Source organism: Gallinula chloropus (assembly GCF_964237585.1).
Source record: "Gallinula chloropus genome assembly, chromosome: 10".
NCBI classification, from domain to species: domain Eukaryota; kingdom Metazoa; phylum Chordata; class Aves; order Gruiformes; family Rallidae; genus Gallinula; species Gallinula chloropus.
Genome location: NC_140095.1, coordinates 10,567,395 through 10,582,249, shown reverse-complemented (window position 1 = coordinate 10,582,249; position 14,855 = coordinate 10,567,395). Strand labels below are relative to the sequence as shown.

Sequence of the window (14,855 nt, the reverse complement as noted above, 5' to 3'; positions counted from 1 at the left end):
CCTTCAGCAAAATTGATTCCGGCACCGTTTTTAGCAATTTCTGGAGGATTTTCCGTGTGTTTATGAAGTGCTGATCACCACAAAGGGATCTTTCAGCCTTGGTCTTTGAAGTCTCTCAAGCCCAGCTCTTACAATAGCTTTGGATTTAGTGGAGATCACAAAATATGGCATAAAACGTTAATATAAAACCACAGATTTTCCTCTAAAAGGAGAGACCTGTGCTGCCCGGCATGGCCTACACAGAAATCTGCTTCAGGGTTTCATTCAGACCCTGGGTTGGGTTTTTTTTTTCACTGTCTCATATTGCAGCAGCAACAACAAATAAAACATTTAGGCATGCTTAAATATTGATTTCATCCCCAGCACGCAGAAGTTCCTTAAACAGCACATTTCTACAGAGCGTGGAAAGCAACAGCTACCAAGGGACCTTTCTGGGGGGGGTTTAAAACTATTTAACTATTTAAACCTGGTTTTACACATAGAAAAACTTGTGGTTTTCGGAGCAGATTCACCTAACTGGGAGAGGAGGTGGCAGAGAGAAGAGCTGGAGCTATCTGGAGGTTTATCTGATCTCGGTGATAAAATTCCATCCCTGGGGTGACCTAAAAAGGACTGGAAAAGCCATGTGCTACGTGGATCAACAGGGCGAAGCGAGATGGATGATCTCATAGGTGTTTTCCAGCTCCCCTCCCCGTGGCTCCTCAAAGAGCCAGTCAGAGATCAGGCTCCTTCTTTGTCATTAAATATTTTGAGAATGACATACTGTGCCCCTGGACTGCCCAGTGACAACAGCTCAGCTCAACACCCAGGGAGGAATTTAAACCTCTGCGTATCTCTTGAGGCTGGGAGATAACGCCCAGGAGGAGAGGCTGCGACTCTCCAGTCAAGTCATGTTAATGATCTCAGAGATTAGCACAGCAGGTTTGGATATCTCAATCTGAGGAGGGCTTCTGTGAGAAATGGGCTTTTTATGGACTGTCTGCCTTCAGATCAACCCAAGCAGGCAGCAATCCTCTGAGCTTAGCCCTGAAGAGCACCCAAATTTCACCTCCTTGCTGCTCCCAGCAGCTGGCTTCTCCCACATGGGAATCAGCAGGAGCAGAGCCCAGGAAGTGAGCAGACAGACCTGATCCAACAGCACCCGAATCCCAGCATGGAGGAAAATGCATCCCTCCCACTGCCAGCCCCTGACCAAGGAACCTGCAGCCCAAGCAGCCCCAACACCCCACAGCCTCTGCTGCTGTCGCAGCCAGGGCGGGTGACGCAACTGTGGTCCCTCAGCCCATGGCACCCATCCTGCTCCCCACCTGCCAGACCCCAGCTCCCCACAGTGCCAGGGATGGGCTATTCATTGATGCCACATGTTTTTCCCTTACAAGTCACTGGAAAAAACGCACTAGCCCCCACGCTGCTGGAACGGTCAGAAGGCAGCTGGTGAAGGCACCTCTCTGCCCCAACATGCCTCCATCTACACCCCAACCATCACCTCAGCGTTCCAGTTATCCAGCAGCATGAGAGCCCCACATCTGAAAGCCATTGCAGACATCACATTTGTAAGAAGAAATAAACTGAGCCAAATTTAACCCAACTGAGCCGGACAAGCCAAGCCTCTGCCCGCTGCCTTTCCTAAAGTCTTATGAAATACATAACAGGGGGAAGTGGAAATACAGACACCCCTTCTCTGGAGTCCAGAGACACCTTTGATGGTTGCCCAGCTGTGGAGACAGCAAGGGAAGTCACAGTGGGAGCACAGTGCAGTCGGAAGGATGCCCAGTGCTGTGCAAGCTGTTCTCCTGATGCAGTAAGGGCAGCTGTGCTTAGCGTTGTGAGGAAGGATGGACCCTCCACAAGGCACCCAAGTGGGACCAAGCCACTCAGATCTGCCCAAGGACTTGGCTGTAGCTGCCAGCACATCAAAACCAGCGTGTGCTAATGACAGAGCTGAGGGTGCTAATGCAGGGCCCATTAACGAGGGCAAAGCTGACAGCGATTCACTAGTGACAGTACAGAGGCCACACCACCAGGACTGTGGGGAGCCCAGTATACAGAATGTGTAACAGACCATTAGTCAAACTCTGAAAGCAGCCTCTACAAGGTTCTCAAGGTCCTGGTAGTAAATCACGAGTACATCAGAGGAACAGAGGACTTCCGGGGTTGGACTCGATGATGCCTTGAGGTCCCTTCCAACCCCTACAACTCCCTGTGTGACTTCTGCAACCAAGACCAGCCGACAGTGCCCACTGATGCTCTGTGAAGTCAATCCTACCATGACTTCACTGATGCTCACTGAAGCACTGAGCCAGCCCGACTCTGCCCAACCCTCCCATGTGGCCTGTCTGCTCAGGCACTCAATAACATATTTTGTCCCACCCTTGAAAGACCTTTGCAACAGGGAGTAATGCTTCACATAGGCACGCTTTGGCTGTCACTGACCTCACAAGGTGAATGTTTATTGTGGTGTTACTCCTTACCTGCGTAGCAGCACCCACACCACAACAGCCCTTACCTAACAAGGACTGGAAAATCCCTCCACGGCCTGGCAGGGCTACACACCCATGTGTTGGTGCCAACCACTGTGCCCAGCAGACCATGAGAAGCACTAGTGCCAGCGGTCACATTCCAGGTGCACTCAGTCGAAATGCACCGATGGCCCCTAAGAAATGTGCAGTGACATAACCACAGGGATGGAGGCAACATGACGCTGGGATATTTAGAGACACCTGGGAGAGACAAACCAGGACCAGCATTCCTGAGAATTACATGGCTAGGAAATCCTCCTCCCTCTGACTCCATCTGCCTGGTTATAGCTGGAGAAGCGCTGGGGAAATGCTTTCAGATGTGGCCAAAAGAAAAGGAGTCGGGCTCAACACACCCGTCTCAACCAACACCTCCTCCTGCAGTACAGATGCTGCTGCAGGGATCAGGGAGATGACGATGGCCACGTGATCAGAGCACAGTCCTGTGTCATCTGGATCTATCAGTTCTTCTGCAGGTCACACCCCTGCTCCACAGGGCACACACTGCTCTGGTCCTACCATCACTCAGTTTGCACTGTTCTTCTTGCACCATGTCCCAAAACCCCTATGTGAGCAAGAAGCACTAAGACACACTGAAGACCCTACATGCAGCAATCCACACAATCTCTTTTGGAGAGCCTTAATAAAGATTTCTTCCTCAGGGACTTCTGTTCCATACGATTACTGAAAAAGCCTGAATGCCCACTCTGGGATGCCCAGAAGAGGAGAAAACCAACAGCAGTACTCACCCATCTCCTTGAGCTCCATGTTAACAAGTTCCAACCAGCAAGCATCAAGCTCGTCCAGGTCATAGCGGCTCATTCCTTGCAAGTAAGTTCTCGTAGCTTCTGAAATCTCGGAGCCAGGCAGGCTGCTCGGTGAAACCTGTGAAGGGGAGGTCTCCAGCTGGGGTATGATCCTGAAAGAAAAGAAGGACAGGCTGAGGAAGAGCTACAACTCACAAAAGCATCTGATTTCTTGCTGTGGGCTTGGTGTTATCTCCTGTGCCTCAGATGCTCAGAGGACCCCCACTTGGACACAAGTACGCTCCCAGAGACTGCTGGTTTGGTCACATTATGTGATGGTTTGACTTGGGCAGCAGAAGATGCTGCGCACACCCCTGCTGCCAGCTCCCCATCTTGGGAGCTTGTGGTCTTCCTAGTCCCCCAGCAAAAAGTGTCCCGGGTAGGCAGCATGGCTCCAGCATCATGCCCGTTGCTGAGGACCAGCCCGCATCCTGCTGGAGGGCAGCTCCAACCCCACCGGGCTGCCCGTGCTTTGGGACCTGATGGCAGGAAAAATGAGTTGTTACAGTCTGGAAACCAGAAGATGCCCAGCTTCGCTTGCTGACCTCTCCCTGACGATGAGGGCAGTCTTGGCTGGGCTTGCTGCTTCCAGCCCCACTGCACCAAAGTTGGCCCATGGGCTCATGATGAGAACTGGTCCCAGGACAGGTCCATGGCACCTTGCCTGGACCTACAGCAAGTGCTACATAAACCAACTCCTTACACAAGGAAAATGAGATCCAGTAGATACGCTGGTCCAAATACTGACAGCAACAGTGACTCCTCCAACCAGGAACTCCTCAGAAGCAATTACTGCTAATTTACTGAGGCACAACAGAGATCAGATCCTGGTCCTGATCTGGTCAGAGAAGATGCTCAACTCACTCTGCACAGGTATCCACTCCTTAGGGCATCCCGTGCAGGCAGAGTGACCCCGACTTAAAACATCCTCCAGCCAAGCCCCTGGGACTGATCCCCACATTGAGACAGGCTGCCAGGGGACACCTTCAGCGGGACGTGGACTTCGGTGTCGCATTCACACCGTGCTGGGCAGCGCTTGAGCGGGCTCAGTGACGGAGAATGTCCCACAGTGGTCTGTGAGGTTTGCTCTGAGCGCTCTCTGATCACAACCACGGGTGCAGGGAGAGAGAGGAGCTGCCTCATCTGCTGCAAACTCCCCTCAGCACAGAAACAGGCGCTCGCCGTCAGCTACTCGGCCTTCCCTTGGCAGCTCTGCCGCAATACGCGTGACACTCGCCATGTGCACGTCAACAGTGTCACATGTGATGACACGCAAGCAAGAGCGGGCTGTGGTGCCAGCTGACAGATCTCTGCAAAGCTGGGAGCTGGAGCCTGCTGCAGATCCGTGCAGCTCACATTTCCCCCCTGGAATACCACCTCCCAGCATGCCTGTCAACACTGAAAGATACCGCAAAGAAACAACCAAGCCAACAACAACCGGCTGCAGCACATCACCCCCTTCCAACAGCTCCGCTGCCATGCAAAGCCTGAGCATACAACCCTGCTCCTGCACCAGCTGGGAAGCCCACAGGTCCCTGCAAGGCTTGTGTCTCCCCTGTGTCCCGACAGGCAAGGGAATGTCAGAGCATCGAGTGCCTCGTGCTCTGTGATATGTCCGTGGCAAGGGCATCACATCTACCACGTAACCAGCTGAATTGTGGCATCAGGTGCTCCAAGGTCTGGAGCCTGCCTTGCCCCAGGTCGGAAAGGAAACCCGTGGAAGGGTCGGACAATGAACCTGGAGTTTCTCCAGACCCAGACACGTGGTTGAATTGCTGTCCCCTGCAGTCACAACCATTAGAGGAACTTCCAGAGCCACCAGCAGGAGAAGCGGTAATTTGACTGCTCAGAAAAGGAAACATCAAGGAAGGGGATGGGATCGTTTTGCCTCCTTTGCCTTACTTTCCCCACCAGTAAATCAAAAATAAAGATGTGCCCCACTGCTCTGAGGACATCTCCAAATTTGAGTTCAGGATCTGAAAATAACCCCATGAAAAAAGAGCTCTTGGAGAGTCCCTGGATTTTGAAACAAGCTCACTGTAATCTAGGACAGAGCTTGGGGATTCAGAAATGTCTGTACTTAAAGCAGACAGCAGTAATAACACTGAAGCTAGAGGCATGCTCTGGTCAGGCTTCAGGAGCTCCCAGCCCCTTAAAATATGCCAAGTCCCTGGTGCAACATGTGTTGGTCCAAGGGCTGAACCTCCCCTTCCCACCAGCCCAGGCCCAGCTCAGCTTTGCAAAGCCCCAGGCCCTTGGTGGATCAGCAGTGGACTTGGCACAGTGGCCTTACAGGAGAAAGCTCAAAGCTCTTGAGGAAAACCAAGTAAATTCCTCCAACCACGATGAACGTTCCCATTGGAAAGAGCTGGGGACTGTGCATAAACCTTTGTTAAGCCGAGTTACACAAGCTGCTCACTGAAGAGTCCACTGCAACAGGTGACAGTCTGACCCAGGGCCAGCCAGGGATGCTCAGGACAGCAGGAGAAAGGAGATGCTATTTTCAGCCTGATATAGAAGTGGAAAGATTAATGCTCTGTGTACACATCAAAGGAGCAGCCTGAGCAGGTCACTCGCTGTACTGGCAGCCACAGAAACACACTTAAGTCTGATAAGGGCGCTGCTGGTGACTGCAGAGATCTCTGTGGGTTATCTCTAGCACCATGCACACTATCCTATGACCGAGGTGATGGCCAGCCACCCCTCCAAACTGGTTTGTTCATGACAGAGGAGAAGTCTCTGCTGTCAGTTTGAGCAGCTGCTCTAAGAGCCGAGCCGACACACTGCCAGCACGTGGGACACCTGTGCCTGGCAGCCCTGATGTGTTTGGGCAGGCTCTCCTGCTCCTCTTGGGCTCACTTTCTACTGACACATTTCTATTGAGCTTTAGGACTTCAGTGTACCTACACCTGATCTGCACCAGTGACTCCAGCGCCGGGTCTGCACCCCCATATGGACAGCAGTGCCTTTCTTGGGGACGCTGCCCACTCGGGAGGCCCCAGGCTGTGACTCCCACACCTGCTGCCTTGGAGATAACTGCATTCTTTTTGATACAGCCAACAGCTTGTATAACCCTACAGAGACCTGCTGGAAGCCTGTTCCAGATCAAACCCCGGCCTCACCTGCGGCACTCATACATGAGGCTGTCATGACCTGCAAACGATCCAGACCCATGCCAAGCAGCTCTGCCTGTCCATACCACTGTCCTTCCCACCCTGAGGGGTGCAGGAGGCTGCCAGGGGCTCACCCAGAACACCCTGAGCTTCACGGAATCACCGAGCGTTAAAAATTGGAAGGGACCTCGAAAGCTCATCCAGTCCCACCCCGTGCCAGAGCAGGATCACTCAGACTCAATCCCACAGGAACACATCCAGGTGGATTTGGATGTCTCCAGAGAAGGAAACTCCACAGCCTCTCTGGGCAGCCTGTCCCAGGGCTCTGTCACCCTCACAGGGACAAAGTTCCTCCTGACATTCCAACAGAACTTCCTCTGTGCCAGTTTGCACCCATTGCCCTGAGTCCTATCGCTGCCGTAGAAGAGCCTGGCTCCATCCTCCTGACTCTGCCCCTTTACATATTCATAGGCATTATATCCTTCTGGGAAACCCGAGCAGGATGTGATGTGTGGAGGTGCACAGCCTCCCCACGACTCCCGGATTCGCTTTAGTGAGTACAATGATGTTTCTAGACACACGCTAACACACCTGCAAACTGCTTCTCCCCGTTCAGACATGAAGATCAATGACTGCAGAGACAGTTGCCTTGGGCTAGCAGGAATAGGGGAAGGAAGAGAGCCTGCAGTTTAACACAAGAGAGGAATCCTTTGGAAAAACTCATGCCTGGCTTTACAGCAGAAACAGAGGGCAGACCATGCTGTGCACCCCTCCTCACCTACAATAACATCAAGGAATCTGGAGCCTGGAAAGCCATAAGCTTTGTGCTGCTTTGTGCTCCACAATGCAGGAACAGATAGAAAAAGGGAACAAACAGTGGAGGCTGCCCCTCACCAGCATCTCCTGCCCATCTCCCACTGGGATGCGAGCACTGGGGCTGGCAGAGACATCGTCAGGGCTTCCCCTGTGTGCAGGGTCAGGGCTTACTCCCTTCTGGAACATCCGAGCTTCCAAATAGCTGCTCCATGGAAGAAAAACCCTGGCTGGGTGGTGTGGATGTCTACACCATTTTTATGGTGAATTTTGCATTATGTGCTAATATTCTTCATGCCCTGGGTTCCGGCATCCCATAGGATGATCCCACAGGAACCAAGCCTTCCTCATTTCTGGTCTTGCTTTCCAGTTCTCCTCTCCTATTCCAGCCTCCAGTGGCGGGGAAGATGTAGGACTTCCTACCTGCTTCAGGATGACAAGACATTGCCCATGGTGTGGCATGTGGGAGGTAAGGGATGCCCAGCGTTCTCCTGGGGCTGTGCTGGGCAGCAGGTGCCCAGAAGGGTCTGGCAATATGCAGCTACATGCTCAAGGACTGGCAAAAACACCCATTCCTCATCCCCAGCGAGAGCCAGTGGTGTGGCTGTGCTGCGTCCTGGCATCTGTCTCTGCTTGGGAGAGCACCCACACCCCCTCCTGCCGAAGGCATTAACGTGGCCACCCAGGCACTCCATTGATTTTTTCCTTTCTTGGTGAGAAATCGAGAGTCAAGCTCTTAATTACCTCAATTACCACTTTTCCTCTTTCCCTTTATCGGTACCGAAGGGCTTCCCTTGGCTTCTGTAGAAAATCTCCTCCTTTTTTCAAAGCAGAAGCATCCAGGTGAAGAGCAAAGCAGTGAGAGGGACCCTCATGAGGCTGAGACTTGGACCAAAGACGGTCAGACATGCTCAGCCCCAAGTTCTATCAGCCCTGGCATGCTCCAGATAAATGATGATGGTGACACACGAGCATCCTTGGCAACTTCCTATGGCAGCAGACCCCTGCACAGCATGTCCATGCAACCCCCTACCAGAGGGGGTATGCACAAAAAGCAAGAACAAGCTCCAAAAAGCCCCAAACCATCTCTCTGAAACCTAAACCAGAGCAAAAAGAGTCTTGGGTAGTATGCAATGGGTGATGAGGCACGTGGACAAGGCGAGATCTCCCAAGGCTCTGCGATGTGCAGGGGGTGTTGAGAGAAGAGAAAGTCTCGAGTGTGACCCTGGGTCAGGGACAGTGTCTGTCATGAGGCTGGGGTGGCTCATACCTCAATGGGGCATGTCTCAAACACACCGTCACAGGCAGGTGGCAGAGGATGAATCATGGCCAGGTGGGAAATGAGAGCACTACAGAAGCTAATGGCACAGCCTGGAAGTTCATTAGTACAACACAGGTGCGTTACAGAGGGTTGTGATGCAGTTAGAGCATCACACAGAAACACCTTTGCTGGACCCTGATGTTTGAGCCAGGTAAAATGCCCCTTGTACTGAAAGTAAAGAGGAAACCGTGCTGCTGAAGAGCACAGCATGCACCACGCTCCCCAAATGATGCCATTCGTGGGTCAAAAACACAGCCCTGAGCAACTGCTCCTCAGCTATGCCACCAAACTGCTCAGAGCAATGAGATGCTTTGGCCCTCCGCCTTCCACACCATCCCTCCACCCCCCAAGTGACCCCTGAAGTCCTGCTTGCCCCCTTCAGCCCCTTACGATGGAGGATGCAGCGCTGGGAAGGAAGGACCTGCCCGGCTTTGTGGTGGCACAATGGCTTTACCTGCATCTCAGCATGGTCCTGGCCACGAGCTAAGTCACTCCTCATCACTGGGTTTGGTTGTCCTTAGCTAGAGCACTCCAGCAAGGTGGCTTCCCATTAGCACCTCAGTGCAGTCCCCAGCACCTGGGGACCAGGCCAATGCGTGCCCTCACTGCACAGCACACTACTGAGACACCTCATTTTCCAGGCAGGGCTCTGATGGTGGGACCACATGTCTTCCCATCACAGTGACCAATACTGGTGTTTGCTGGGGACATGCCACCACCGAGATGCTGCAGCTCTCCATCATGGCAAAGCATCACAGAGGTAAAGCCTCTACCAAGCACCGAACCATTTGCAGCAGCTCAGTTACACCAGAGGAGTGTTTACTCCTGTATTTATCCAGCCAGCCAGAGACACAGCATTTAAAAATACATATTTGTATCAGTCGAGGGCTTATTTCAGCAAAGGGCTGAAAACTGGGATCAGCCTGAAAAGCACAACAAACCTGAGGCCATTAGTCTGAGAGTGGGTCTCAAGGGCACTCGGGGAGAAGGAGTAAGTGGACCCCAACACTCTTGAGGATCACATCTCTCCCTGGAGAAGATTACGCAGTAGTAAAATCTACTCAGCAAATTCCCATGGTTAATCATCTCTGTAAACTGAACGCTTCACTTGGCTGAAGGGAGAAGGCATTTCTTTCTACATGCTCCCTTTTAATATACTTGATAGAAATAATTAATCCTGCCTAGTTTATCCTGAAAATACTTAATTTTATTACAAGGAAGGCTTTACCCAGCCATCCCTTCTTTACCTGCATCCCAGGCTAAATTAGTCCTGTCCAGTGTCCATAAATAAATCAGCTTAGGAAAGTCAGTGGAAAGATAACTCTGGCAGCAACCTTCCATGGATGCTGATACTGCTCTTACTGCCAGCTCCACTCACAGGGGAATTCTTCTGTGGCCCACAACGACTTTAAAAAGGCAATTTAAAGGGATGATTTTCATTTTCTGTTTATTACAATAGTATCTAGCAGGCCATTCGGACCAGATGCCCAATCTTCTTATGAACTTAAGCTAATAGATTTTTATAGGCACTATTGCTTCTCAACAGCAGAGCGGAATTTAAGATGTTAGGAAAAGAGAGCCTGGTGGCATAAGGGTGAAGGATGGGGTTGCAGGCATGGTGGATGGTCACAGTAATGAGCTGCAACCCACAAACAAGATTTTGTGACCCTCAGTGCAGGTCCACACTTACTGACCACATCACACCTACTTACTTCACTTTTATGGCTCCTATGAAGGTCTGTAAAACCATCAGCCAAAAACCATACTCCCAAAGCTGGGTTTGAAGAAGAAAGGGAATGCCAAGAAGATATTAAATGGGTTAGGTTTAAAATTAACTGGCCAGATGTTTAGACCGGTATGAAAGCTGGCTAGAGCAGCTGGATGAGCCTAAAGGTATCCTGGTGCTAGGGGGTGCCGTGTGCTTTGCCACTCCCTTCCCGGACCGAAGATGCTCCAGGTAGCATTGGGGACATCCCAGTTGCCACCTCAAGAGCTCACAGGACTATGGGCATCATGCCCTCACCCGTAGAACAAGCCACTAGCAGAAGACCCAAAACAAGAGACCTGGGACACCATGGGAGGGATCACTGGCACCCAGTACCTGTCAGCACATCCTCCTGCATGACGGAGCAGTGGCAAGGATGGAGGTGGCTGGTCCAGGGAGGAGAGCAGGGACACGGGGGTGCATGTGGGCAGGCCCCCAGCACCAAGCCCTTGTCTTGAAAACAAACAAGAACCTCCACAGAATTAAATCCCTAGTTTTAGTGGGCACTGCTGGGCCTGCATTGTTCTGGAAAGTAAGAATTTGCAGTATTTCCTTACTGGCTGCTGAAGCCAAGAGCCCTCAAGACTTGGCAACAGCCTGTGCGAATTCCCAGGAATCCATATGCATGTAACAGCGGCTGCAGGTGCAGGGCTGAGCCTGGGGGTCAAAGAGGGGGCAGGGGGACCTGCAGTGGCTGTCCAGTCTGGTGGCCTGGCCTGCCACCCTGCTTCATGCCATCCATAGGCTATCCTTGTGCCAGGGGCTGGAACAAGCACGTTTCTAGGAAAAATAGCTGATGGAGCTAATGTAACACCAACCCTTCCCATGTATGTCCACGCTGAAGCCAGCATCCCAGTGTCACTGCAGGGCTCAGCACCACTCCTAATGGCTGTGACAGACTGGGTCGGGGGTGGCACCACCCCTGCTATGACCTAAACCTTCAGTAACGGCTCCCTTAGCAGTTGGTAAACACCCAGTTCAGCTCTGAAGCTCCCAGTTCAGTTTCCTGCAGAGAACAAAGCAGCTGGATGTGGCCTCTGGAGGATCCACCAAGCTCCTGGGTCAGGAGCACCCGTGCACAGAAGGCAACCCCCACCTGCCCAAACACCGACAGCCAACGCTCAGCCCGGTGAATGTCCCTTTGTGTTCCCCAAGAGGCACGCAGGATGCTCAGGAAGGGGTTAAGGCTGCTTGCAGCAGTGTCCTGCCCTCCGGGTACCAGCAGCCAGTGAGTGTGGCTCCAGGTGACGTAATGCCTGGGTGGCTGCGCAGGCTGCCCACCCCATCCCTCCTGCGCTGCAGATGTGTCCATCCAGGATCCCGGGATGCATCAGGGACCCCGAGATGTGCTGCAGGTCCCAAAATGTGTCGGGGATCTTGGGATGTGTGAGGGACCCCGGGATGTGTCAGGGGCCACAGCATCCTCTGCCAGGCAGGGACTGTCTCAGGACAGCGCGGCTCAGCTCCACCCGCCTTCCCTTTAGCTGCTGTTTTTTTCCAGCCAAACCCCAGACCCTCGGTGCTTTTCGAGCAGCGACTATTAGAAATGATCATTACCAGCTTCATAAACACCCTCAGCTACCTGGAGCCTACAGCTACCAGTAGCAGGCAGCTCCACAGGGCACAGCCCTGGCACAGCCTCACCACCCACAGTTCCCAACACCGTGCCCACGTCTCAGCTGGGAAATTCCTTCTGGTTCCGGGACCATCCAGGGTCTCACTGTTTGGGTTTGGAAATCCCCCCCCTTCCCGCCCCGTGACGATTCCATTCCTGTGCAAAATGTCAAGGACAGAGTGGGGTGGCCCCTAGCGTGTGCTGGCACTTGATGGTTTATATCAAGGCAGGCTCTGGAAGTTTTACAGACATGTAGCTGAAGCTGCAAATTGCAATTAACAGGTGGAGTAAGAAAAATGCTCCATTCTCCCCTCTCCAAGTAGTACCTCCTCCAGTAACAGCTTGTAACCAGAATGGGTCCTTCCAGGCCTCTGGAATAATGTAATCCTCTAAGGAGAAAGTGATTCACTCTTCTTTGATGTGATAAAAAGAGGAAAACAAGTGAACAGGAGGCACTAAACAGCCATCTTGTTAAACCCAGACAGCTTTTCCAATTTTGTCTCTGAGCTGTTTATCACCATATAAAAAGCCCGATACTCAGCAGACTAGATACAGACTGGGAGCACTGATGTCCCTTCTCTTTCTCCCATTTATATTCCAGCTGAAATCTCACTGAGATTCAGCTCAACAAATTAATTATTTCTCTCAACCCTGATTCACTGCCCAGAAAATCACCCTGATGCAGTTTGGAGAAGGGACCTGGTAAGGGAATGCCTGGGGTGTGGAGCTGGGAAGCTGCAGAGTGGTGTCTGGGGAGGAGAGGATAGGCACCGTTTCATGGTGGGGTTCATCTGCAGAACTTCTGTGCAGAACAAACCCCTCAGCTGCAGGGACCGGCAGCGCTGGCCAGGCAGTGGTTTGCTGGTGGGCTGGCTGGAACAACAACACGCAGATGTTCTCCTGGCTGAGCAGACAAAAGGAGCGTCTGGGCTGTGAGCAAATGGCACGCTGCGGATGCTGTGCAAGGAGCTTCTTCATATTCCTCTCCCCTCGGTGCCATTCAGCTTTGACAGCAGCATGGGAGGCAGCCAGAGAGGACTGACCAGTGCTTGGGAGGAGACACACAGCCTGTGCTGCTCTCCTGACTCCAAAATCCAGCAAAACACAGCAGCTCCCAATCCCAGGGCAGCTGCAGAGGATGCTCAAGCAGCATCTCCCCATCAGCGAGCAGGACAAAGCCAGCACCATCACCCATGGGTGCTATTCACCTCCCAGAACACTGCGGACCTGCTCGGTGGCCCTTTGGGGACCCACGCTGCATGCCAACCCCCTGCAAACCCAGCCAGCGTGCTGCTAGCATTCTGCTCATTTCCATTTACACAACATGTATCTTGGAATTGCTGCTAGGGAAGCCAGGGACACTTGAGCGTATGTTTTCTGGATATAAAAATGCGAAAAACGTTGCTTCTTCATGTAACTTAAGCCAAGCTACTAATGTTAAAGCATCTGGAATTAATTATCTCAGCCAGATAATGTTTCCACTATTACTTCAGCGATGCAAACTGCTCCACTTGTGTTTCTATCAACCTACTAACGGGGACCAGAGACAGAGGAGGCAGCAGCTCTGCACCTGCCATGCTCTGAGCGAGGGCTGCAGGCACGAGTCACAGTGGTTCAGGAATTGCTCAAATCCCCCCAACCCTGCTGCTAACAGAGCCGAGCATCCCAAAGCTCCAAACACAGGCAAGGGGACAAAGACCATTACTCCTGAGACTAGCACAGTGCCATCACACAGGTCTCCTTGCACAAAACCCAACCCCATGGAAGCAAAGCTTCAAGGAATCTGAACAGGCAGCACCCAGCCTTTTTTAACGTGTTCTGGATCACAGCACTAACGCTGAGACACGTGAGAAGGGTGTTGATGCTGTTACTTGAAGCCCATCCCACAAAACCAGGAGGATCCGGCTGCCCCCTGCACTGTCCTGCTGTGCAGCTACACTGGTCTTGGTATGTTTTCCAGTTCTTTTTCAAGCACAATGAGAAAAAACCCACCTACCAGCTCTGCTCCACCACACCAAGGTCCCAGGAACACGGTAAAGCTCACCTGCCAGCAACACAGGCTTCAACTAAATTCAACAGCGTTATCCACAGCCAGCCAAGGACCGAGCAGCTCTCATCGCTGCCGGGCTGTCCTGGTCCTCCCATCACTCTGAAGGGCACTTAAGAGTAATAGTTTCTTGTCTTGTTCAACAGGGGACACGAGGTGCACTTAATTCCCAAGAGATGATGTAATTAGCGGCCAGGAGACCCACTGCTGTTTGCCAACCTACATTCCCGGTTCGAGATGGAGAGTGGGGTGATGGAGAGCAGAGGTGATGAAGCAAGATGCAAAGGCTCCTGAGCCACGAACCTGGTTACGGAGCAGAGGGAATCAAGCCCCCTCGTTCTGTACATTTACTGCTGAAAGACTTGGCTCTCTGTGTGCTTGATCCAGTATAAACCACAGGCACCCACTGGGAGGATTAGCAAACATTTAAAACCCAAGTCCAAGTGGCTCGGTACTAGGTCAGCCCAGCCTGGATTAAAACACTTCCCAGAGCAAACTAAAAAGGTGATGGCTCACTGGAAGCCCACACCAGACCTTGTCGAGCAGACTGTAACCCAGAAATCATCAAAGTAACCAAGTAAAACACCTCTGCAAGGTGCTCACAGGCACGGGGCACGAACCAGCCACCCTCTGCAGCACTGATACCACCTTTTGCACTGCCCAGACCCTGTGAGCCAGTGACCGGCCGCTGCTACAGAGGCAATTCACCCCATCGGACCTCCAAAAGACCAGCAGGACAGACCACCCTGAAAACAACCCATCCCTTTGCCACACTTGCAGAGACAAGGGCTGCCTGCGCAGATGCGACTGGAAACCTTGCTTTCCCAGTAGCCAAGCTGTAAAGGGAACTCACTGGTAT

At 52.4% G+C, this 14,855-nt stretch overlaps 1 protein-coding gene across 1 annotated transcript in view; it reads right to left on the bottom strand.

Moving 5' to 3' along the window:
• The window catches only part of JADE2 (jade family PHD finger 2), a 78,014-nt gene that overhangs the window by 35,172 nt on the left and 27,987 nt on the right, over positions 1 to 14,855 (bottom strand). The window contains exon 5 of the mRNA XM_084268494.1: positions 3,266 to 3,435. Coding sequence (XP_084124620.1) covers positions 3,266 to 3,435 — 170 coding nt within the window. The remainder of the gene's footprint in view (positions 1 to 3,265; positions 3,436 to 14,855) is intronic.